The sequence below is a fragment of the Sceloporus occidentalis genome, unplaced genomic scaffold (assembly GCF_023333645.1).
Source record: "Sceloporus occidentalis isolate IW3139 unplaced genomic scaffold, rSceOcc1.0.p SCAF_2, whole genome shotgun sequence".
Taxonomy (NCBI): domain Eukaryota; kingdom Metazoa; phylum Chordata; class Lepidosauria; order Squamata; family Phrynosomatidae; genus Sceloporus; species Sceloporus occidentalis.
This window is the reverse complement of record NW_028316982.1, coordinates 18246468-18268891: the sequence shown is the minus strand read 5'-3', so window position 1 is coordinate 18268891 and position 22424 is coordinate 18246468. Positions and strand designations below refer to the sequence as shown.

Here is a 22424-nt window from a genome sequence, read left to right as displayed (position 1 = left end):
AAAGAGTTGTTTCCATAAGAGAAGCCACTACACCTTTTCAGCAATGTCAGGGATTGATAGTGGAAGTTAAAGTAAAAACAAAACAAAAACAAAACAAAAATCCTGAAGCAACCAAACCCTTTCTATGCTCTGAGACAGTCCTTTTCAGCCAAAGTGCTGTTGCTGTTTTGGAGCCATATGACCCTGACCATCCTGCCCAGAATCCTTTGCAAAACACACTTGGGTAGAGACTGCTCTTTTAAAGGCAGAACATCTGAAAGATCACTGCTGCTGTAGTTGTTCACAAAGCCAGAGTCCCCAGTTTCAAGATTTGATCCTTAAAAGACCCAAGGATCAATCTTGGCTATCTGGTGTCTATGGGAGTTGTACTCTAAAATATTTGGGAGGGTGCCTGCTTTTGGGAGGCTACAGTGAGTTAAGTTAAATATGGAGAAATCAGATCCAGTATAGAACTAGCATGATGTAGTGGTTTGAGAGTTGAGGGTTTGAGTCCCTGCTCAGACATGGAAACCCACTGGGTGACCTTGGACATGTAAGGCCTTTGACAGGGTTCCCCATGACATTCTCACAAACAAGCTTGTAAAATGTGGGCTGGACAAGGCAACTGTTAAGTGGATTTGTAATTGGTTGACCGGCCGAACCCAAAGGGTGCTCAACAATGGCACCTTTTCATCCTGGAGAGAAGTAACCAGTGGGGTCCCACAGGGCTCTGTCCTTGGCCCAGTACTGTTCAACATCTTTATCAATGACTTGGAGGAAAAAATTGGGGGAATACTTATCAAATTTGCAGATGACACCAAATTAGGAGGAATAGCTAATACTCCAGAGGACAGGATCAAAATTCAAAATGACCTGAATAGACTAGAAAGCTGGGCCAGAGCTAACAGAATGAACTTCAACAGGGAGAAATGTAAGGTACTGCACTTAGGGCAAAAAAATGAAATGCACAGATATAGGATGGGGGACACCTGGCTGAATGAAACTACGTGTGAAAGGGATCTAGGAGTCCAAGTAGACCACAAGTTGAACATGAGTCAACAGTGCGATGCGGCAGCTAACAAGGCCAATGCGATTTTAGGCTGCATCAATAGAAGTATCGTATCTAGATCCAGGGAAGTAATAGTGCCACTATATTCTGCTCTGGTCAGACCCCATCTGGAATATTGTGTCTAGTTCTGGGCACCACAATTCAAAAAGGACATTGAGAAACTGGTGCGTGTCCAAAGGAGGGCGACTAAAATGGTGAAAGGTCTGGAAACCTTGCCCTATGAGGAACGACTCAGGGAGCTGGGGATGTTTAGCCTGGAGAAGAGAAGGTTAAGAGGTGATATGATAGCCCTATTTAAATACTTGAAGGGATGTCATATTGAGGAGGGAGCAAGCTTGTTTTCTGCTGCTCCAGAGACTAGGACCCGGAGCAATGGATGCAAGCTGCAGGAAAAGAGATTCCACCTCAACATTAGGAGGAATTTCCTGACAGTAAGGGCTGTTCGACAGTGGAACACACTTCCTCGAAGTGTAGTGGAGTCTCCCTCCTTGGAGGTCTTCAAACGGAGGCTGGATGGCCATCTGTCGGCGATGCTTTGATCTGGATTTCCTGCATGGCAGGGGGTTGGACTGGATGGCCCTAGCGGTCTCTTCCAACTCTATGATTCTATGATCTCTCAGCCTCAGATGAAGGCAATGGCAAACCTCCTCTGAACAAATCTTGCCAAGGAAACCTCATGCCTTAGGGTCAGTGTACATCAGAAACAACACAAAGGCACAAAACCACCACAACAGATACATTCTAGGGTCACCAGATGGTGCTGGAATGCAACTTCTATCACCTTTGACCATTGGCCATGCAGTTCATGAAAAATTAGAGTTGTCCAATATTATGGTGGTGGTTACTGCTGTTGTTGTTGTGTGCCTTTAAGTCAGTTCTGACTTATGGTGACACCATCATAGGGTTTTCTTGGCAACATTAGTTCAGAGGAGGTTTGCCATTGCCTTCTTCTAAGGCTGAAGAACATGTGACTTGCTCAAGGTCACCTAATGGTTTCATGGCTGGGCTGGGAATCAATCCTGATCTCCAGAGTCATAGTCCAAATTCAAACCACTATGCCATGCTGTGTTAGGAAAAAGCTGCTTAAGTTGTGAGCCCAAGAAAATCTCTACTTGTTGCTTGAAGCAGGTGATAGCAATTATTTTGTGAGCTAAAGAGACATAAAGAACTTGTTTTTCAAAACTAAAGGCTTGCTGGGGATCATAGACTCTGAGCATGCATGACAGACTCTGCTCAGCCTTCCCTCCCCTTTCCGCATTCAGTATAAGCTCCTGCTGTCGACATTTAAAGCCCTCCATGGACTGGCCCCTCCTTACTTATCAGACCTTATTTCTCCTCACCTTCCCGCTCGGGCCCTCCGTTCTGCTAGTCAAGGTCTGCTGTCTCAGCCCAGGATTTCCTCTGCCTCATCTCGGATTTGCCCCTTTTCACTTGCTGCCCCTCACTCCTGGAACCTTCTTCCCCCGCGAGCAAGAGCCATCACTTCTTTAACCAGCTTCAAAATGGAGTTGAAGACCATCCTGTTCAGGGCAGCGTTCTCAGGCATTGCATAATTGTCACTTGCTATTTGATGTTCTTTTGGTGCCTGTTTTATTGAATCATTTCCTGTATTGCGATGTATTTTATATGTATTATCCTACTAGAGAGGCCCCATCCCCACCACCACTCCTTTTGTGTCGTGTCTTTTTAGATTGTAAGCCTGAAGGCAGGGAACCGTCCAATTAAAAAGATTGTATGTACAGCGCTGTGTAAATTTACAGCGCTTTATAAATAAAGGTTAATAATAATAATAATAATTCAGGAAGCTGGTAGGGGAGGAAAGTGTTTTGTAAAAAAATGCTATGCTGAAGTTTAGACAGATTGGCCCCACCTGTGAATAACAACCGCAACAAAAACAAAATATGGTGCATCATATGTCAACATTTGTTTTCTTTTGATATGGGAAAGAAAACAGAAAGGCTAGGATTATATGTAACATTCAAACATATAGCCACCAGGTGGCATCATCTGCATGGAGCCAAATGAACTAATGGGAATGTGATGATTCCATCTCTTTTTGGAGTGTGTTAGTGGGAACAAATTTCCAACACACACTCTCAATGCTTTTTCGTAATGACATTTAACATGATAACCTTGGTCTTCATTTTGCTTCAGAAAAGGCGACTTTTGCCCCATTCTGCTGTTCATACAACATCTTCGTTTCATTTCAATTTTCAGCCTCTATATACCATTCTTCAACACAATGTTCAAGATTTTTACTTAAAGGTTAGAAGGCAAATGAGTTTATATATAAAAAAATAGGAACAGATTTTATCTAAAACATTCTCCTTTGTAATGGCAAGATTCACAATTTACTGGTTTTTCCATGGAAGAACACCCCCCCCCCCTGAGTGTTTATTCAGGGAGGAGAAAGAAATGGAACAGGAGCAAATATAAAAGCTTCAGTCAGCAGCAGCATTAAATAAATACCAACTCTTTTAACTGGGCTCCAAAAAAATCTACAGAAACAGGTACAGTATCCATTGGGTTCTGTTTCCAGGACCCTTCATGGATACCAAAATCCATGGATGCTCCAGTTACATTATATGCAATGATATAGTAAAATGGTGTCTCTTCTATAAAATGATGAACAACTCAAAGGTTTACTTTTTGGAATGTTTTTTGAGGAATATTTTCAAGCCATGGTTAGTTGAACCCATGCATGTAAAACCCATGGATATCTAGGGCCCAACTGTATATTAATCAATGCCCAGGTGAAAAGAGAATGAGGAGAGCAGGCAGATTGTTATAATAAGGGAACTTCCTCAGAGGGAAGCTCTACAACAGTGATGGGAGTTGTGCAACCCTACAGATGCTCCTGTACTCCAGTGCCCATCAGCCCTAGACAACACTACCAGTAGCAAGGAATTATGGGACTTGTCATCCAATGATCTCTGAAAGACCACAGTAGTCCTCCAAATGTTTTCAGCCTGCAACTCTCATCAGCCCTAACCAGTGAGGGGTTATAGGAGTTGTAGTCCAAAAACATCCAGAAGGCCACAAATTCCACGCTCTTGCTCTATAAGAAGGGAGCACCATTCTCTGTCATGGATTCTGTACTCGTAAACCAGATGTCCCCGTGATGATTTAATGTGGTGGTTCTCCAACTTTGTCCCTCCAGGTATTCTGGACCTCAGGTCTCAGAATCCTTGGCTACTGACCAACCTGTCTGTAGCCTCTGACAGGTGATGTCCAAAACACCTGGAGAACCAAAGTTTGAAAACAATAAAGTTTGAGAACAACCAAGTTTGAGAACAAATTAATGTGGAATTTCCCCCAATAGTCTGATGACTACAGCTGCATCTGCGCTGCAGAAATTGGAACGTTGGTACTTACCTGAGAGACGTCCCTTTCCAGCAGAGAAGGTCCGAGCATCCTTTAAATTGGGTGGCTCCGCCCACATGACTCCTGTTAGGCAGGGAGAAAGAAAAACAAAGGCCAGGGGCCTGACCCCGCCTATCAGGGCGGAGCAACCCCTTGTGGCCTCAGTCAATGACTAGCTGAAAAAGCCAAACTATGGTCTCCCTGTAAGCTAGAGAAGAGATAAGGTTAGGCCCCCGTAGACTGGACAGGTCCGGCTTAGCTGATCAGAGCCGCCACCCCGGTGGGCCCCATGCCAGCAGAGGAAGGGATGCGATCCCCAAGCGGTGGGAAGGATGCTCGGACCTTCTCTGCTGGAAAGGGACGTCTCTCAGGTAAGTACCAACGTTCCATTTCCCAGCAGAGAAGGAGCCGAGCCTCCTTTAAATTGGGATTTACAAAAGCCGCTTAATCTCCTAAGGGTGGGCCTGCTGGCATGTATATCTAATCTTTGACTATCTGTTGTAACACTCTGCGACCAAAAGCTGCCTCAGCTGACTGGAAGCGGTCCAGCTTGTAGTGTTTAACAAAGGTTGAGGGAGATTTCCATGTGGCAGCTCTACAGATCTCGGATAGGGAAGCACTGGTGACTAGCGCCGCTGAGGTCGCCGCACTTCTCGTCGAGTGGGCCAGGATGCCCTCAGGTGGCTCGAGTTCTAGCGATCTATAGCATAGCGTGATGCAGTTCCTAATCCATCGGGAGAGTGTGGAAGTGGAAACCTTTGTGCCTGCAGACTTTGGCTGGAAAGAGACGAAGAGAGAGTCTGACCTTCTTATGGCTGACGTGGCCCTGATGTATGCCCTAATAGCCCTACGTACGTCTAAAGTGTGATAGATCTTTTCTAGCTCTCTGGTGGGATGAGGACAGAAGGAGGGGAGGACGATGTCCTGTGCCGCATGGAAGGCAGAGTTGACCTTCGGAATAAAGGATGGGTCGGTCCTTAACACTACCGAGTCCGGCCGAATGATGCAGAGCTCTTTTCTCACCGACAAGGCACCCAGCTCAGACACTCTGCGAGCCGACGTCAAGGCGGTGAGCATCAGAGTCTTAAAAGTGATTATTTTGAGCGGGGCTCTCCTAATGGGTTCAAAAGGGTGTGTCGTCAGAGCCTTAAGGATGACGTGAAGGTCCCAGGAAGGGAACCGGTGTCTAGTAGGCGGCGCCCTGTTAGAGACCCCTTTTAGTAGCCTGCGGATGTGGGGATGATTGGATATCCGGGCTGCTTCCTCATGAGGTAGGATGGATGTAATAGCTGCCACTTGCCTCTTGACCGTATTGGGCCTGAGACCACGGTCAAAGCCATCCTGGAGGAATTGGAGAAGAGTAGGAACCGTCACGTGGATGAAGTCGTTCTTCTTTAACTTACACCATCTCCTGAACGCTCTGAAGGTGTAATCGTAGATCTTTATTGTTGACGCTCGCCGGGAAGCCAAGATTGATTCGATTACTTCGGGCGAATAGCCGTAGGTAGTCAGCATGAGCCGCTCAATCTCCACGCGTGAAGCTGAAGCCAGGCTGGTTGTGGGTGGTAGACTTGGCCTTGGGACAACAAATCCGATCTCAGGGGCAGTGGCAAACTCCGTGTCGACAGGCTGAGGATCTCCGAGTACCACGGACGTCTGGGCCAGGCTGGAGCTATCAGGATGACCTCTGCTCTGAGCCTTCGAATCTTCGATAGAAGTTTTGCAATCAGAGGCACCGGTGGGAAGGCATAGAGAAGACCCGACGGCCATTGGCAGTTCAGGGCATCGATGTCCTCTGACCCCTCTGTCCTGAACCTTGAGACAAATCTGGGTGTCTTGGCATTGACCGGGGAGGCGAACAGATCTATTATGGGGCTTCCGAGAACCGTCACGACGCTTGTGAAGACATCTGGATGAAGACTCCACTCTCCGTTGTCTATGTCGGTCCGACTCAGCCAATCTGCCCTGGTGTTGAGCAGACCCTGAAGATGTTCGGCCTCCAATGAGACCAGATTGTCCTCCGACCAGGCTAGGAGAGACTGAGCCTCGTCCATGAGCGTGCGAGACCTTGTGCCCCCTTGGCGGTTGACATGGGCTTTGGCGGTTATGTTGTCTGTTCTGATCAGGACTGACTGGTCCTTGACTAAGTGTCTGAAGGCTAGGAGCGCCAATCGGATGGCCCGAAGCTCGAGCCAGTTGATGCTCTGCGTCTTTTCCCACTGGTCCCACCTTCCCTGGGCTATGTGGATCCCGCAGTGGGCTCCCCAACCGCGGAGGCTGGCATCCGTGGTGATCTGGACCTTGTGTGGTGTCCAAATGGGGCGCCCCCTGACGATCGCTCGTGAGGTCCACCAGGTCAGCGAGTGGCGCACCCGCCTGGGTATCAGTATCTTTCTTGGCCTCTTGAGAGCAATGTCCTTCTGGTATGGGAGCAGAAGCCACTGGAGTGGACGAGCATGGAACCTCGCCCAGGGCAGGCAGTCGATCGCTGCGATCATCAGCCCCTGGAGATGGGCCAGGGCCTGAAGCGAGGCGGACGGAATGTCCAGGACCTTGCGGATCGAGGCGCGAATGGACTGGATCCGATCTGAGGGCAGGCACACCGTTCCCCCCAAAGTGTCGATCTTGGCGCCCAAGTGACGGATCTGTTGACTGGGGAGGATGGAGCTCTTCTTCAGGTTGACCAGGAAGCCATGGTCCTCCAGGGATTTGAGGACCATCTGCGTGTCGAGGGCAGCCTGCCGGCTGGAGGGGGCTCGAATCAGGAGATCGTCTAAGTAGGGGTGAACGTGGAGTCGACGGGACCTCCAATGGGCTACCAGGGCCACCATGATCTTGGTGAACACCCTTGGGGCCGACGCAAGCCCAAATGGGAGGGCTCTGTACTGAAAATGTCGCCGGCCATATTTGAAACGTAGGAAGCGTCGGGAGTCCGGATGGATCAAGATGTGAAAATAAGCATCCCGAAGGTCTATAGAGGAAAGGAAGTCTCTGGGTTGGAGGCTGTCCAGGATCGACTTCAGGGTTTCCATCCGGAACCTCCTCTTGGTTATGAATCGGTTGACTCCTCTTAGGTTTAGAATGGATCTCCAGGAGCCGTTCTTCTTTGGGACCAGAAAAATGGTGGAGTAACAGCCTTTTCCCTTTTGGTCCGGTGGCACTGGTTCTATGGCTCGAATCTCCAAAAGGTGAGAGATGGCTTCCAGTAGGAGGCGGTGTCTTTCGGGATCCTTGGATCTGGGAGAGGGGGCGAACATGTCGTGAGGCCTTAGATGGAACTGAAGCTTGTATCCATGCCGAATGGTGTCGAGAACCCACGTGTCCGAGGTGGAATTCTCCCAGATGTGAGCGAATCCCTGAAGTCTGCCCCCTACTGGAATCATTTTGTCATGCTTGTTTATTTTTGTTTGAAGCCTTGGGACCTCCGCCGTCCTTATGGGAGAATGAAGCCTTATGTTTGGGGAATTTGGAGTCTCCCCAGCAGGATCTGGGTCTGGACTCCCTGGCTTGAGAAGAGGAGTTAGAGGAGGAGTAGTCAGGTCGAAAGGAACGAAAGGAAGAACGCTGCCTAAACTGCCTCCTATCGTCTTTCTTTTTAGCGGAAGGCAAGGCCTTCTTTTTATCTTTTCCCTCTACTAAGACTGGATCAAGAGACTCGCCGAAGAGCTTAGTGCCTAAGAAGGGAGTGTAGGATAAGTTCTGTTTAGACCTGGAGTCCACATTCCAGCTCTTAAGCCAGAATTGGCGCCTTACTGCCACAGCCGCGGACTGAGCTCTCGCGCACTGTTGGACGGTGTCCAGCGTGGCGTCAGCTGTGAAGGCCCATGCCTTGATGATCTTATTTATGGTCTGTCTAACTCTAGTGTCTGCGTTAGGGAGCATGTCAAGGAGGTCCTTAGACCACTGGAGAGAAGCCCTGCTGACCATAGAGACTGTCGTGGCGGCCCTAATGGCTATGTAGGAGGCCTCATGGACTTTTTTGAGAGCTCCCTCGGCCCTCCTGTCCTCCGGACTTCTAAGGGTGTCCTCGCCGTCGCGGCTAAAGACTGATGAAGAGACTAGGGCGGACACAGGAGCATCAACCAAAGGGACCTTAAGCTTGTCCATGACTGACTGCTGCAGGATGTAATGCTTACGAGTGAAGCTACTGTTGGGCCTAGCTGCAGCTGGCTTTTGCCATTCCTCCCTTATAATCTGCATGATGTTATAAGGGCAAGGCACCTCTAAAATAGAAGGGGCCGAAACTGGGAATAGATCCTCGCCCACTCTGGGCAGATCCGAGTCGGGCGTGAGAGCCTTGCCAGAGGGCACAGAGATCCCCAGGGTCTTAGTAGTTTTCCTGATGAGGGGGACATAATCCTCGGCACTGAAGAGCCGGGAAGAAGAGGGCCCATCCCTATCGTCAATATCCTCATCCTGGGAAAGCTCTCCCTCCTCGGTTCCAGAATGATTGGAATCCGAGAGAGCTTCTAAGGCGTCCTCGTCCGAGGACAGCTGGGTGGGCGCCCTCTTACGTTTGCCCGACACCCTCCCGAACCTCGGGCGTTTGGAGGGCGGCCGATAGGAATGCTCCGACTCTGAATCCTCCTCGGAGTGTTCAGAGACAGCGGAGTGGGAGGCTGCTGGGGAACGGTCTAGGGCAGTACGGCGGGTGAGAGGGTCGCTAGAGCCCTCACTGGTGGACCTGGCCCCAGAGCCGGAGGGAGCAGGCTCTGCCCCCTCCCGGGGGCGCGCAATGCCCGCAGAGCCCTGAACTGCGGTGGCTGGCCTTCTCGCAGGGGGAGTGGGGGAGGAGGAAGCACCGCGTAATGGCCTCAGGGGACGTGCCGACCCGCCCGCCGGGTGGTTAGGGCCCACTTCCGGTTCAAGATGGCGGCCCCCATAGGACTCCGCATGGCCAAGATGGCCGCCGCCATAGGAGCCCACGTGGCCGAAAGGGCCGCTCCCGATGAAAGGGGCGACCAAACCCCCCCATGGCAGAAAGGTGGTGCGGTTGGGGTCCGCTTGCCAAGGGACCGGCCAGGCACTGGGCCAAGTGCTCTCCTGTGGAGAGGGGGCTGGGAGGGGGGCGTCGCTGCCGCTGGTCTGGCAGGGGAAGGGCCCAGGCCACATGACGAGGGGAGGGAAACCCAACGAATTAAAGGGGCCCGGTCCCCGAGATGGTGCCGCCGCACGCACAGTGCCCTTTTCCCCCTGGGATGTCTGAGCCGGGGGAAGGGTCTCCTGGGCCCCGGGGTTCCTGGGCGTGGGGACTGGCTCTGGCGAGGGAGGGATACTCACGTCCTCCCCTATGTCGGCGGCGTCCGTAGCGGGCTCTCCCTCAGCGGACCCAGCCTGGGTCGCTTGGGAGCCCCCGATGGCGCTAGCAAGCAGGAGGCGGCTGGCCTCGGCTGGCTGCGACCGCGTCTCCTCACCGTGTCCCGGTTGGGACGCAGAAGCCGCGAGGCAGGCTTCCGGCAGAGCCGGGGCTGGCCTGGGCAGGGAGGAGACCGCCTCGGTGGTCACCCTGGCTTTTTTGCCTCCCGGCATGGCTGGGAAGGAGGGCGGGAGGGGGGAGAGACAAGCAGCGGAAAACAGAGCAGAGAAAGAAAGGAGTGATTTTTTTTTATTTTTTTTTTGAAAGCAGGAAATAAGGAAAGGCAGAAAGCAAAAAAGGGGTTAAGCCAGGTGAGTCCCAGAGGCAAATAAAGTTGAAGGAAGTCTTGTGGAACGCGTCCTAGCAGGAGCAAGGCAGGAAGAAGACTGAGGCCACAAGGGGTTGCTCCGCCCTGATAGGCGGGGTCAGGCCCCTGGCCTTTGTTTTTCTTTCTCCCTGCCTAACAGGAGTCATGTGGGCGGAGCCACCCAATTTAAAGGAGGCTCGGCTCCTTCTCTGCTGGGAAAAATCCAGTTTGATGCCACTTTAGCTGCCAGGACTCAATGCTATGGAATTTTGGGAACTGTAGTTTGTTGTGGCCCCAGAGCTCTCTGTGGGAGAAGACTAAATGTCTCCCCAAACTACATTTCTCAGGATTTCATAGCATGGAGCCATTGCAGTTAAAGTGTTGTCAAACTGGATTATTTTTGCAGTGCAGATGCAGCCTACAAGACCATTGGGCAATAATGTCATATTGCATATTGGAGACAATTCCTCCATTGCTGTTCAGTTTCCATATCAAATTGAAAATATCAGTTCATGCAGAACTATGATATTATCCTAAATCACTGATAGTATTATTGGGTAGGAGCTTGTTTTCCATCTTCCTAACACAAAACTCCTGAAATGATGAAAATGAAAAGCCAAGATACACCAATAAGTTGCTACTGTTTACCATCTACTCACTCAATTGAGACAATGACAGCATCCAGAGATTCAGCCATAATCGAGCACAGATTATTGTAGTAGCTTCCTCCTAGAACCAGAGAAGAATAATAATAAGAAACAAGGAAACAATAAGACAATACATGTAGTCAGGATTAGTTTTGTAGTATCACAAGGAGCCTTAGGCTCATTTTAATCCAAATGTGAAATCAAAGTGAAATTCACTTGCTATACCACGTCCATGGTTTCACAAAATGGCTACAGGAAATACATTGTTTTCACAATTTCTGATGCTAAGAGATTTGAATGCTGTTGTTTATGCAGCCAAGATGGCATGAGCCACGCATAAGAAGGAAGTACCAATAGACTTAGCAGAACCCTATATGAGCTTGCCAGAGTCTTGAAATCCTTGGGATAGGGCTCTCTTGTGGTCTTGCCATTGTCACAAGCTCATCTGGTGAGGACAGGTGAAAGGGCCTTCTTGGTGACTGTTCCCAAGCTGTGGAATTCCCTCCCATGGGAGATAGGCTGGCCCTCTCGTTGCTCTGTTTTTATTTTAAACAGATGGGGAAACTTACTGAGTATGTAGAAGTGTTTTTTAATGGGCTGTGTGGGCTGCATTTTTATCTTGATTGTTACATTTGTTAAATTATTTTATACTGTTGCAAATTATGAGTATTTTAACATGACAGCTAATTGCTTTTTTGTTTTTTACGCTTTTGTATCAACAAGCTTTTAGTTATATCTAATAGTAAGGTTTCTCCCCATCAGGAGAAAACACAATACTAAATAAAAAATTTATACATAAAGGTTTGCAAAAGTACAAAAACACATACAAAATAAATCCTAAGGAAAGGAATCCCAAAACCAGTCCAAGAAGGTTTGAGTATGTCCAGTGGACACAGACCAAAATTATGGTGGTGTAATATGCCAGTGCAACTATGCCAGGGGGCAAGAGGGAAAAGGCACCAGGTCCAATGGCTGTGAAGAAATTAATGCAAGGAAGTGCCAGTTTTTGTTTGCTTTTCCATATCACTGACCCTGGAAAAAGACCAGCTCACAAGTGTTGTGCAACAGGAGAAGAGAACATTGTGACCACTGAATTCTAGGGAGAATAAAACCCTGAAAGCAAACATGAGGGAACAGAATGGAGGATGCTGGAAGGCTGTCTGGAACAGTTAGGCATGAGCACTCCACACTGCATTGTGTAGGCCATGATCTAGTGAGGTAGTTCCCCTGTGGAGGAACCCAAGAAGGCCTCAAAAAGGAAAAAGAGTCATCTTGGATCAGACCAAAGACCCATGTAGTCAGGCATTCTGTTCCACCATTTTCCAATCAGTTGTCCACCAGAGGCCCAAAAGCAGGACACAGAGTGCAAAGTGGAGGTTCAGAATCCTTTGAAGTTGTGGTTGGCAAATTAGTCCCATACAGCTGTCTTGGACTATGACTTCCAGAAGTCTCAGAAACCATTGTCAATGCCCAGGTTTTATGGGTACTGTAGTTTGACCCATCTGAAGGACACTAGCTTGTCTTGCTTTGCTTTAAACATTTACAGAAATATATTGGTGACTTACGACTTATTAATAGAGAAACAGTCCACATCAAACAGTTCCTTGTGCCATCAAAAGGAACTCTTTCTTTCATGTACACCTGGGACATAAAGTTGTGAATGGTATGGAGAACTTTCCCCCCTTTTGCCATAAGACCAGAATTCAAGATGGTCCAATAAAACTGATTGGTAGTACTGTATATTGAGGACAGATAGAAGAGGGTGTTGCCTTAATTTTAAGAAAGATTTGATAAATTTATAGATCTGTCAATGACTAGATTGTGGCAAGAATTCTGTGGCCCTCCAGATGTTGATGGACTGAAAATCCCAGAATTCCTCATTGTGGGATTGTGAGCTGTATTCCAAAAAAATTAACATTTCCAAGGCCTAGATATCATACACACATCATTTCTGTAGACAGGTGTGCTTTGTAGAATATTCAGGTCAGCTTGCTTATATTATAACCTACTTACTCTTACTGCTCTCTCAGGGATGCAGATGAGAGCCTTTACACAGGGATGAGCACACTACAGCCTTGTGGGGCCAACTTTATTTTTTACTGGAACCCTCAATGTCTCAAGTGTGAAACAGTGGTAAGGAGCTTCAAGCTAAAAATAGGATGTCTCTAAGCATATACACCATTTCAGAATTTGTCACTGGTATTGGAACAAATCTCACCATGTCTTTCAAATTAACATATATTCCTGGGTCCCATATCCTCACCCCACAAGCATACCGTTCCAACAGTTTTCTTTAGGGGAAAAAAGAATTTTGGTTATTGCTATTGTTAGACAACTGGGGCTCAGAAATTCTTCCTAAACTACTGTGCATCAGTCAGAAACAGACCAGTAGACCCTGACCTACACTCCACTCATTCTGCTTTAGTGGGACTCTTATAACTTATCCTAACATCAAAAATAGGAATGGTTAAGCACAAAGTAAAAAGAAGGAAGGTTGTTGATCACATACTTGCACTGGCCAACGCCCATCCTCCTCCATGGATGTAGACTACACTAGGCTTCAGTGTCTTCTCTCCTTCTTCAGAGGGTTCATACACTCTGACCTCGACACCATCAAACTGAGTATCTGTTATTTTCACTCCTTCAGAGGACTGGGGATTCAGCTGGTCAAACACACCAATCATATAATTCAAAAGTCTCAGATGATGGCCAAGTCCCAGGAAATGTGCCAGGTTACACTAAAGGAAGAAAACATCAGCAGGGATTGAAAAAAAGTAAAACAGCTGGAAAGAAGTATAAAAGAAATGTCCATGTAAAGGTCAAATTTGTTGTTGCCATATTACAATATGCATTCATTTCTCTACCTTTCTTCTTGTTCTAAATTAAAAAGTTAAACAGCACAGTTCAAAATTACTGGTAGTGGATGTGTGTATTTATTTTCTGTATTATTCTTCATTTTATCATGACCCATCTTGAGATGAGTTACAACTTAAATATATCCAAAATAACTATATGTGATAAAGACTGGATTTACTAGATGTCTTTTTCTTTTAAAAATCACTCTGTAGGTGGTATCCTATTGGTCATTCTTAAATAAAGCAGAACTAATCATTCAATTGTTGAATGATCGGTCAATATATAGGTCATTGACTGAAAGGGTCTACTCTAATCAGAACTAACAAGAGGTTTTCATACCTTCCAACTTTTCACAGATGAACATAAGGACATGTTTGGCCAGGTAATGCCAGAATGTGACAAGAAGGCAAAAATTATTAGGGCGGGAGAACAGATAAGCTAGGAGAGGCTGCAGCAGTTTGCGTTTGCCTGAGCCTACTTGGAAGGACAAGATTTTGCCCCTCTTGCTGAGTTGAGTACAAACTACTTCTGCACTTTAAATTCAGTCTGTAGCAACTGAAATAAGGTGAGAATTATGGGGGAATGTGAGAGGAAGAAAGAGAAACTGGGACATTTTAGAAGCAGTTGAAAAAATGGGACAATAGAGGATTAATCAGGATTGTTCCTGCCAAACTGGGGCAGTTGTAGGGTATGGAATTTAGGCCATACCCTCCAACAGTCTTTAATTATTGTCTTACAATATTAAAATATTTTAAAATACTGTATTTTAGATGCTGCTTAGGGCCCCTTCTAAACTCTATGACTACACAAAAGGATAACAGCAAAACATTCTTTTCAATGATGAACATGTTTGCCACAGCAAGCACTGTCTTAAATGAAGTGGTCTCTATTCTCCCACAGAGAGGGAACACGCTAAGTGTGTGTTTGGGTTGAGCCCTTGGGATTTCCAGTGACAATGACCAGGAAGAAAGTGACAGGAGAAACCCTTTAACAAGGACTCAGGATAGTTGCTACCAGTCAAAGCATGCAATACTAGGGTAGATGGGGAAATTGTTTGCCTTGCATGTCCTGTGTAACAGTCAGCAAGTACCCAAGAGTCAGATGCAAAGAGCTCTTTCTATTTTGCTCAGTTTAGCTCTCCTCATGGGCTTATGATGAGAGTAACATAGAGGAAATGTCATGTTTGCTGTAGCCTTGTTCTTCCTTAAATTACAAATATCAGGATTCCTTAAGAGGCAGCCATTGCAGTGAAAGTAGAATAGTGCTATAACAGTGTTAGAAGAAGAGTAGGCTACAATAAGAATAAAAGTAGGGGCACCTCTGCATTATTTCCTTTTTTTAAAAAAAAATCACCTTTAAAGTCTCCTATAAAGTAGGCTACAGAAGTTTATTTTTAAATCTTTTAATACAAGTACTCATAAAAAACTGCAGATGGTCTACACTCTACCACTCAACACCATTGCTTACAGGAAATATGGGAAATTGCTTCCAACATTTCACAGATGAAAACCAACACACACATGACCAAGCAACATCAGAGTGTGTTCAAAATGGCAAAAGATGTTAATGAAGAGGAATGTACAACTGGGAGAGGCTGCAAAAGTTTGCTCTTGTCTGAACCTACTTGGAAGGGCAGGACTCCACTCTGTCCTCTCCTTTCCACACTTCTGAATTTATGGAATGCAAACTTCTTTTGCCCTTTGAACTCAGTCTACAAAAGCTGAAGAAAGCTGAGGAGAAAAGGGGAAAGTGGGAGGACAAGAGAGAAACTGGGACATTTTTAAAGCAACTGAAAAACTGGGAGGACAGAAGCTTGTCTCTGCCAAACTGGCCAATGCTAAAGACATGGCTTCCAGGTCTTGAAATTTACAAGTTGGGAAAAGCAGACAATGCAACAGTGACCAAAGGTCATGGTATAAAAGGTTTGAAACTGAAGAGTGAGGTAGACTATCTGAAATTTAATTAAAAAGAAAAAAAAGGTCAAAGAATGAGAACAGGGGGCATAGAATGGAGAAGAAAACCTTTGGCAGAGATTCTGTAAGGGAGCAGAACAGCAGTGACTAACCAGTTGCAAAAGAAATGAAGTTTTAAAAAACATCCCTCCCATGACAATCCATGGCCGCAACAGTTGGCTCAAAACCACAAGCCTCCTAGTCATGTCTAGAAATTCTGTTCACAACAATAAAAATTAATAACAATCAACTGGCAGAATCCCAAGGCTCCCTGTTGGAAAGTGGTTAAAAGCATGGCATATAAAACAGACAAGCAAGACAGAGGTCATTGGGAGAAAGTGGCACTGAACATTGTGTGACTCACATCTGAATTGGAATGCATAAGTCGATGAGGATCATTTGTACATGCTAGGAATATGTGCATTAGTATGTGTGAAACAGAGAGAGAGAGAGAGAGAGAGAGAGAGAGAGAGAGAGAGAGAAATAGACAATCAGAAAAAAAGAAAGAAATGGAAAGACAAAACCTGTTCCTGTAACATACAATACTAACATAAAACAGGATTGGAAAACTGCAGAGGTTGTCAGGTTGAGATTTTGCCCTTGTACCCTGTGCTGAATCAATTAGAATTGAAAACAGAAGTGACTTACATTTCTATTCTTATCCAATCTTCATGCTTTTGGTAGGGATGGGTACTACTGCATGACCAGGAATGATTACTTGCTCTTTGAGCAGGTAATGTTTGCCCCAAACAATGTGTGTGTGTGCATTGTTTGGGGGGGGGGGGGGGGGCTGAAAAAACATCCCTTGCATCCACATACAGCCATGGGCCGCAGTTTCCCCAAAGCTGATTTAAGATAATACCTCCGTTCAGACATAACATTAAGCTATAATATAGTACTAGTGAACAAGCTCTAGGTTCCTGCATTCCTTTCTCCTCATCTGGTGCAGCTTCAAGAAGGGCATAGGCAATGTTCAATTCTATTTTTTAAAATTAACTATTACTTTGAGTTGTTGTTGTGTGCCTTCAAGTTACTTTTTGTCTTATAGCAACCTACCATGGGGTTTTCTTGGCAAGTTTTGTTCAGAGGAGGTTTTCCATTCCCTTGACATGAGGCTGAGAGCATGTGGTCTGCCCAAGGTCCCTCAGCGGGTTTCATGGCCAAGCAGGGAATTGAACCTTGGTCCCCAGAGTCCTAGTCGAACAACAAAACCACTATGCCACACTGGCTTTCTTGTATTTTAGATTCCACCTGCACCTACTCAGATGTTGCTAATCAGAGAAAAAGCTCAACTGTCAGTTAACTTGGGCTCAGTACACACAGTGCTAAAGCACTGTGCTGGCACTGTACTAGGGTTAAAGGACCGTGCAGCAACCGCACGGTCCCTAACCCTAGTACGGACGGATGGCATAATAATGGTGGTGCCCTGTATACATGGGTGCCATTGTTACATAAGCACCGCATGGCATCCACACATTACTACGCAGTGCTTACATAACGTGTGCGCTAGTTGCGCACTAGTTACACCGCCCCTGAGGCTTTAAAAGAACCCACTTTTTGTAGGTTCTTTTTCCTCCACAGAAAAACCACGCGGTTTGGCGGCTGCAGCTTCCCTGCAGAGGAAAAAAACGCCTCTGTTAGCCCGGACAACATGGAAGGTATGTACCAGGCCATTCTCATTCTCTCCAGCCCCCACATTTTTCGAAGAGATGGAGCAGATACCAGTTTGAGTTATTTCATGTATACAGTGGTAGGCATGTCCGACCCTTCCAACAGAGCAGCTCTTCTGAATCGGACATTAAGTCCCTTTATCCCAGCTACTTGGTTCTTGCAGTAGCAAACAAGATGCATTTGGAAACCCACTAGAAGATTATCAGAAAAGAAGCAGGGCTAGTGTACAATGTCCATTAAGAACAGCTGCCTCTGGACCTCACTCAGCCATCATCTAGTCTAGCAAGCTGCAAAGAGGAAGAGAACAGAAATTAACTAGTGGTGAAATTCTTTGCTGATTTTCTTCCTGAAGGAAGCAATGAGTAATTTTAGAAATTCTCTTCCTGCTGCAATAAGTTTTTGAAAACAGAAAAGTTTTGCACGTGACATGTTTGCGCAGCAAATAGTATTTTCTGTGTAGGAAATCATAGTTCTCCATAGAACATGATGCTATTTCCTACATGGGAAATGCTATTTTCTGTGCAAACCAAGCCTGTACAAACTTTGCATAGAGTAAGTCCTGAACTGCAAAGATTCTCATCAGATTGGGATTCTTCTCATCAAAGGTTTTCAAGCATTATTTGGAATATTTTCCCAATATTCTTGTTATCCCTAAAACCAGCCCAGCAGGCTATGAAAACAATTTCTGTTCCACCTGTTATTATAAGAAGGGAACTATCTTCCCTCTTTCCTCACCCACCCTTTCCCCACCCACCCTTGTAAGTTGTGTGCTGTGGCTTGATTTAGGCTGTCAGACGTAGGTTAGGGACTGTCATACAATTTAGCACTGTAAAATGCCTGGGAATCTTTTTAGAAAAAAATTGGAACATTTACCATTTTTTGGACTCTAGTTCCCCTAATTCCCTGGCCAGCATACTCACTTGCTATCTGGCTGGGCAATGATGGGATCTGCAATATAAAAAGGGTAAAATTTCATAGCTCTACTGCAAATGATTTAAACAAATACATGTCCTTCCCTATGCTCCCTAGCAAGTTAATCTCAAAGCAGATGCTACACATATCAGGAATCGCATCAATTTTGTTGCTGTTTAGTATTAGGCTGGGATTTTCATCATGGTAGTACCAAGGGCAAGGGTTAAACCTTCCCTTCCTTCCCACACAATGATGAAAATCAAGTCTCTCTCCTCTGCTCTGAACAGAAAGTGGGGAAAAATCCCTGACATGGATCAAAAAGACACATTTTCCCTCACATTTCCTTTGGCCCTGAGATTCTTAGAGTGTTGAAATTTGTTACAACTAAGTAATGTTTCAACAGATCATCTGACTGGTAAACAAGCTGCAACTCACATTGTGCCCCACATCCCCAGATGAATAATGTTTTGATGCAAGAGTTGTTTGTGGGTGAGTGCATTTGCACTGTTCTTGTTTAAGCAGCATTAAGAAAGTTTGGCTACCAAAAAGAACAACAGGAGTTCTGTTCCTTTCTGACACTGACTGGTGTAATAAGATGGCTTTCCAGTGCAGCTTGCAATGTGTGTGGCTTGTAGCATGGCAGAACAATGGTCACTCTTTTTTCTCTAAGCAGTAGGGTAGTGGAACCAGGCTCACCAGGGCCAGCATGATGGAATTTTTTGTTCAGCTCTTTTTGTTGCTGTGTGACTTCAAGTTGTTTTCAACATGGTGACCCTAAAGCAATCCTATCAACGTTTTTTTTTGGCAAGGTTTGTTCAAAGGAGGTTTGCCATTGCCTTCTCCTGAGGCTGAGAGTGTGCGACTTGCCCAAGGTCACCCCATGGGTTTCATAGCCGAGCTGGAAAGTGAACCCTGGTCTCCAGAGTTGCTGTCCAACACTGAAACCATTACACTGAAATCATCATTACAGAAGTATAATGTCTAGATCAAGGGAAGTAATAGTACCACTCTATTCTGCTTTGGTCAAGCTTCACCTGGATACTGCATCCAGTTCTGGGCACCACAATTCAAAAAGGACGTTGACAAACTGGAGCATATCCAGAGGATGGTGGCCAAAATGGTGAAGGGTCTGGAAATCATGCCTTATGAGGAGAAACTTACGGAACTGGGTGTGTTTAGCGTAGAGAAGATATGGTTAGGAGGTGATATGATAGCCCTTGAGGATGGAGCAAGGTTGTTTTCTGCTGCTCTAGAGAATAGGACCCAGAGCAATGGATTCAAACTACTGGAAAAAAAGATTCCACCTCAACATTAGGAAGAACCTCCTGACAGTAAGGGCTGTTTGACAGTGGAACATACTCCCTCAGACAGTGGTGGAGTCTCCTTCTTTGGAGGTTTTTAAACAGAGGTTGGATGGCCATCTGTTGGGGGTGCTTTGATTCTGTGTTCCTGCATGACAGGGATTTGGACTAGATGGTCCTGGTGATGTCTTCCACCTCTATGATTCTATTATCAGCCAAACTCCTTGTTCTTACTGAATTTAGCTTCAATGGTTAACATGAGCTTTTGAGAGAAATGGGTTTTCCTAGCAACAATATATTGCTGTGTGTTATCCCTGTTGTAGTGTAAAACATTTGAGGAGCTGCATGCACACACATACATGGGAGTACATACAGGATTGTTTAAATTCTCTTTTATGTGCCTAGAAATGCCAGAAAGGTTGGAGGAGAGTAGCTGTACTTCTCAATGAAGTGCCTATGAATAGAAATCCAACATGAAGGCTTTATATGTGATAGAGTACTACAGAGTTTTGTAGCCTGTAGAGATGGAAAGCATGTTCAGAAATATTTGATCAACAATAAAAAGGGTGTTCCTGAGTATCATTTTACTGTGACATTTTATATAATGGGACATGAACATCCACAAACTTTGGTATCTACAAGGGGTCTTGGAACCAAACTCCAATAGATATCAATGATTACCACAGTACTCATTGCTTCCTTGCAAAGATTTACATTCCAAGAAGGTTGGTGAGTGCAATTCTGTACACTGACCAGGGTGGTCAATTGCCAGGGTAGCAGAGACCAGGTTTTGTTCCTCCCCATACCAGCACATGTGGGTACATCTGGGTGTTATAGGCTGAGCCAAGATAACAGCCAACATGTTTCAGTAGTTTGACCAGGGTTCAAACCCCACTTGGTCAGAGACTTATTGGGTGAATTTGGATAACTCACACTTCCTCATCCTCAGAGGAGGCAGTAGTAACAGCTGTGGAAGGCATGATTTCAGCTCAGAACTCCTTATTTCTGAATTCATTTTTTTTCCCTTTGGAAGGGTGCTTGGTACTGAGAAATACTGAGGTACAATGGGCCAATTTTTTGCTCCTGACATCCACCATGAGCCATGTGGACTGCCCAGAAAAAATCTAAAACAAACTGTCAAGTGGTAAGAAAACCTCTTCTGTTTTTGAAAAAACAAAAACAAAACAACAATTTCAAAAAGTTAAATAGAAGAGGAAAGGCCGAAAATCGTTAAAAGATTACAACTCCTGAGTGAGGCAACTTGCCCCCTTTTGATCATAAAAAGGAGGGTCTGAGGTGATGGTGCAGAGATGAATTCTGCAAAACACAGTTCTGGGACTGCATAACTTCAGGACCACACTTTGCTACCCCCTGGCTTAGACACTCTGCCAAGTGTTGGCTCTAAAAGACTTTCCTCCAAAAAATGCCATGGCATTCAAAAACAGGAATCTCAGAGCTGGCAGTTGATTCCTCTGTGGCCTTTGCTGCTACTTCTGCCTGCATAACACTGCACAAAGTGCAGTATCTTGGTATAACAGACAGCCAACTGTGATACAGTGTGCCAACAGGTGCATCACATATAGTGAGAAGCGGCTTGTTATATGGAGTCACACAGCTGCCTTTTTATGTTCTCCTTGGGGGCATGGCTGTCACAATGAGCATTTGCACTTCAAACTTAACCACTAGTACACTGGTGCTTAGTCACCATTTAGAGTGGTCCACTCTGTTGAACATGTGGTATTGGTTGCTGTTCTGAAGCCAAATGCCCACATCCTATAATCTGGTAATCAAAAGATGCCTTGCTGCTTTCCAAGCCTTTCTGACACTCATGGTGTAGTGGTCTGAATGTTGGACTATGATTCTGGAGATCAGGATTTGATTCCCCACTCAAGCATTAAAAACCCAATGTGTGACCTTGGGCAAGTCACAGTCTCGCAGCTTCAGATGGCAACGACAAACCCCCTCTGAAGAAACATGCCAAGAAAACCCTATGATAGCTTCACCTTAGGGTAAATATAAGTCAGAAATGGCTTGGAGGCACACAACAACAACTGACACTGAGAGAAACTTGGCCCAGTTGGGATCTGGTGAAGGAAGCAGGAGGTTGTCCTTGCAATCATTCTAAGACTGCATCTACACTATAAAAATAATGCAGTTTGACATCACTTTACTTGCTGTAGCTCCATCCTATGGAATCCTGGGATTTGTAGTTTTACAAGGTCCTTAGCCTTCTCTGCTAGAGTGCTGGTTTCTCACAAAACTACAAATCCCAGAATTCTGTAGGATGGAGCCATGGCAGTTAAAGTGGTGTAAAACTACATTATTTCTACAATAGTGTCTCAGGTTGGGAAGATCTGGATTCAAGCCCTCACTCATCTGTGAAGGTCACCTGTTGACCTTGGGTCCATTAGATTCTCTCAGCCTTACCTACCCTGTAGAGCTGCCAAGAAGGAAAAAAATGTAGGGTGTATGTGGAACCATGCATATCCACTTGAATCTCTGGGATGTAAAAGCAGGATACAAATGCAGTAGATTGGATATGCAGTTTGTCCTAGATGGGGGTAGATTTTCTCTGAAAGAGCAAGTGCATACTTTTGCTAGATCTCTTAATCTAATGCTCTCATCATTTGAGGCTTAGGAGGTCTCAGTGTTTAGGATTTTTTTCTAAAACCTTGGGTGGTTCAGTTTCTGGACAGAGGTTATTCGGCCACTGCAATTCATGCTTTGATATTTGGACTGGGAATAATCAAGTAAACCACAGCTTTGAGTATGCAAGACCTGATCATGGTTGTTGATAACAGGATGACTTGGAGGTGTCTCAGTCACAAGGTTGCTATAATTTGAAGCTGATCTGACTGCAGTTAACAACCATATGGCCCTGTACAGACAGGCCAAAATAAAGCTGCTTCCGGTCACTTTGGAGGTATGCTGTTTAAATGATGCATGCATCCTAAGAGTCCGGAAGCCACGCCAGAGCCATGCACCAATCCTAAGGACTGGAGCATGGTTTT

At 45.8% G+C, this 22424-nt stretch overlaps 1 protein-coding gene across 3 annotated transcripts in view; it reads right to left on the bottom strand.

The window, feature by feature from the left end:
• The window catches only part of LOC149318003 (neutral cholesterol ester hydrolase 1-like), a 37469-nt gene that overhangs the window by 2796 nt on the left and 12249 nt on the right, over positions 1–22424 (bottom strand). Inside the window, exons 1-3 of one of the 3 annotated variants that reach the window (XM_089507660.1) lie at positions 18121–18136; positions 13231–13459; positions 10734–10803 (exon numbers count right to left, since the gene is read on the bottom strand). In XM_089507660.1, the coding sequence (XP_089363786.1) occupies positions 10734–10803; positions 13231–13405 (245 nt within the window). In that variant the 5' untranslated portion in view covers positions 13406–13459; positions 18121–18136. Of the gene's footprint in view, positions 1–10733; positions 10804–13230; positions 13460–15201; positions 15277–18120; positions 18137–22424 lie in introns of those variants that run through there. The other 2 variants (XM_089507653.1, XM_089507662.1) reach the window with 2 other exon arrangements.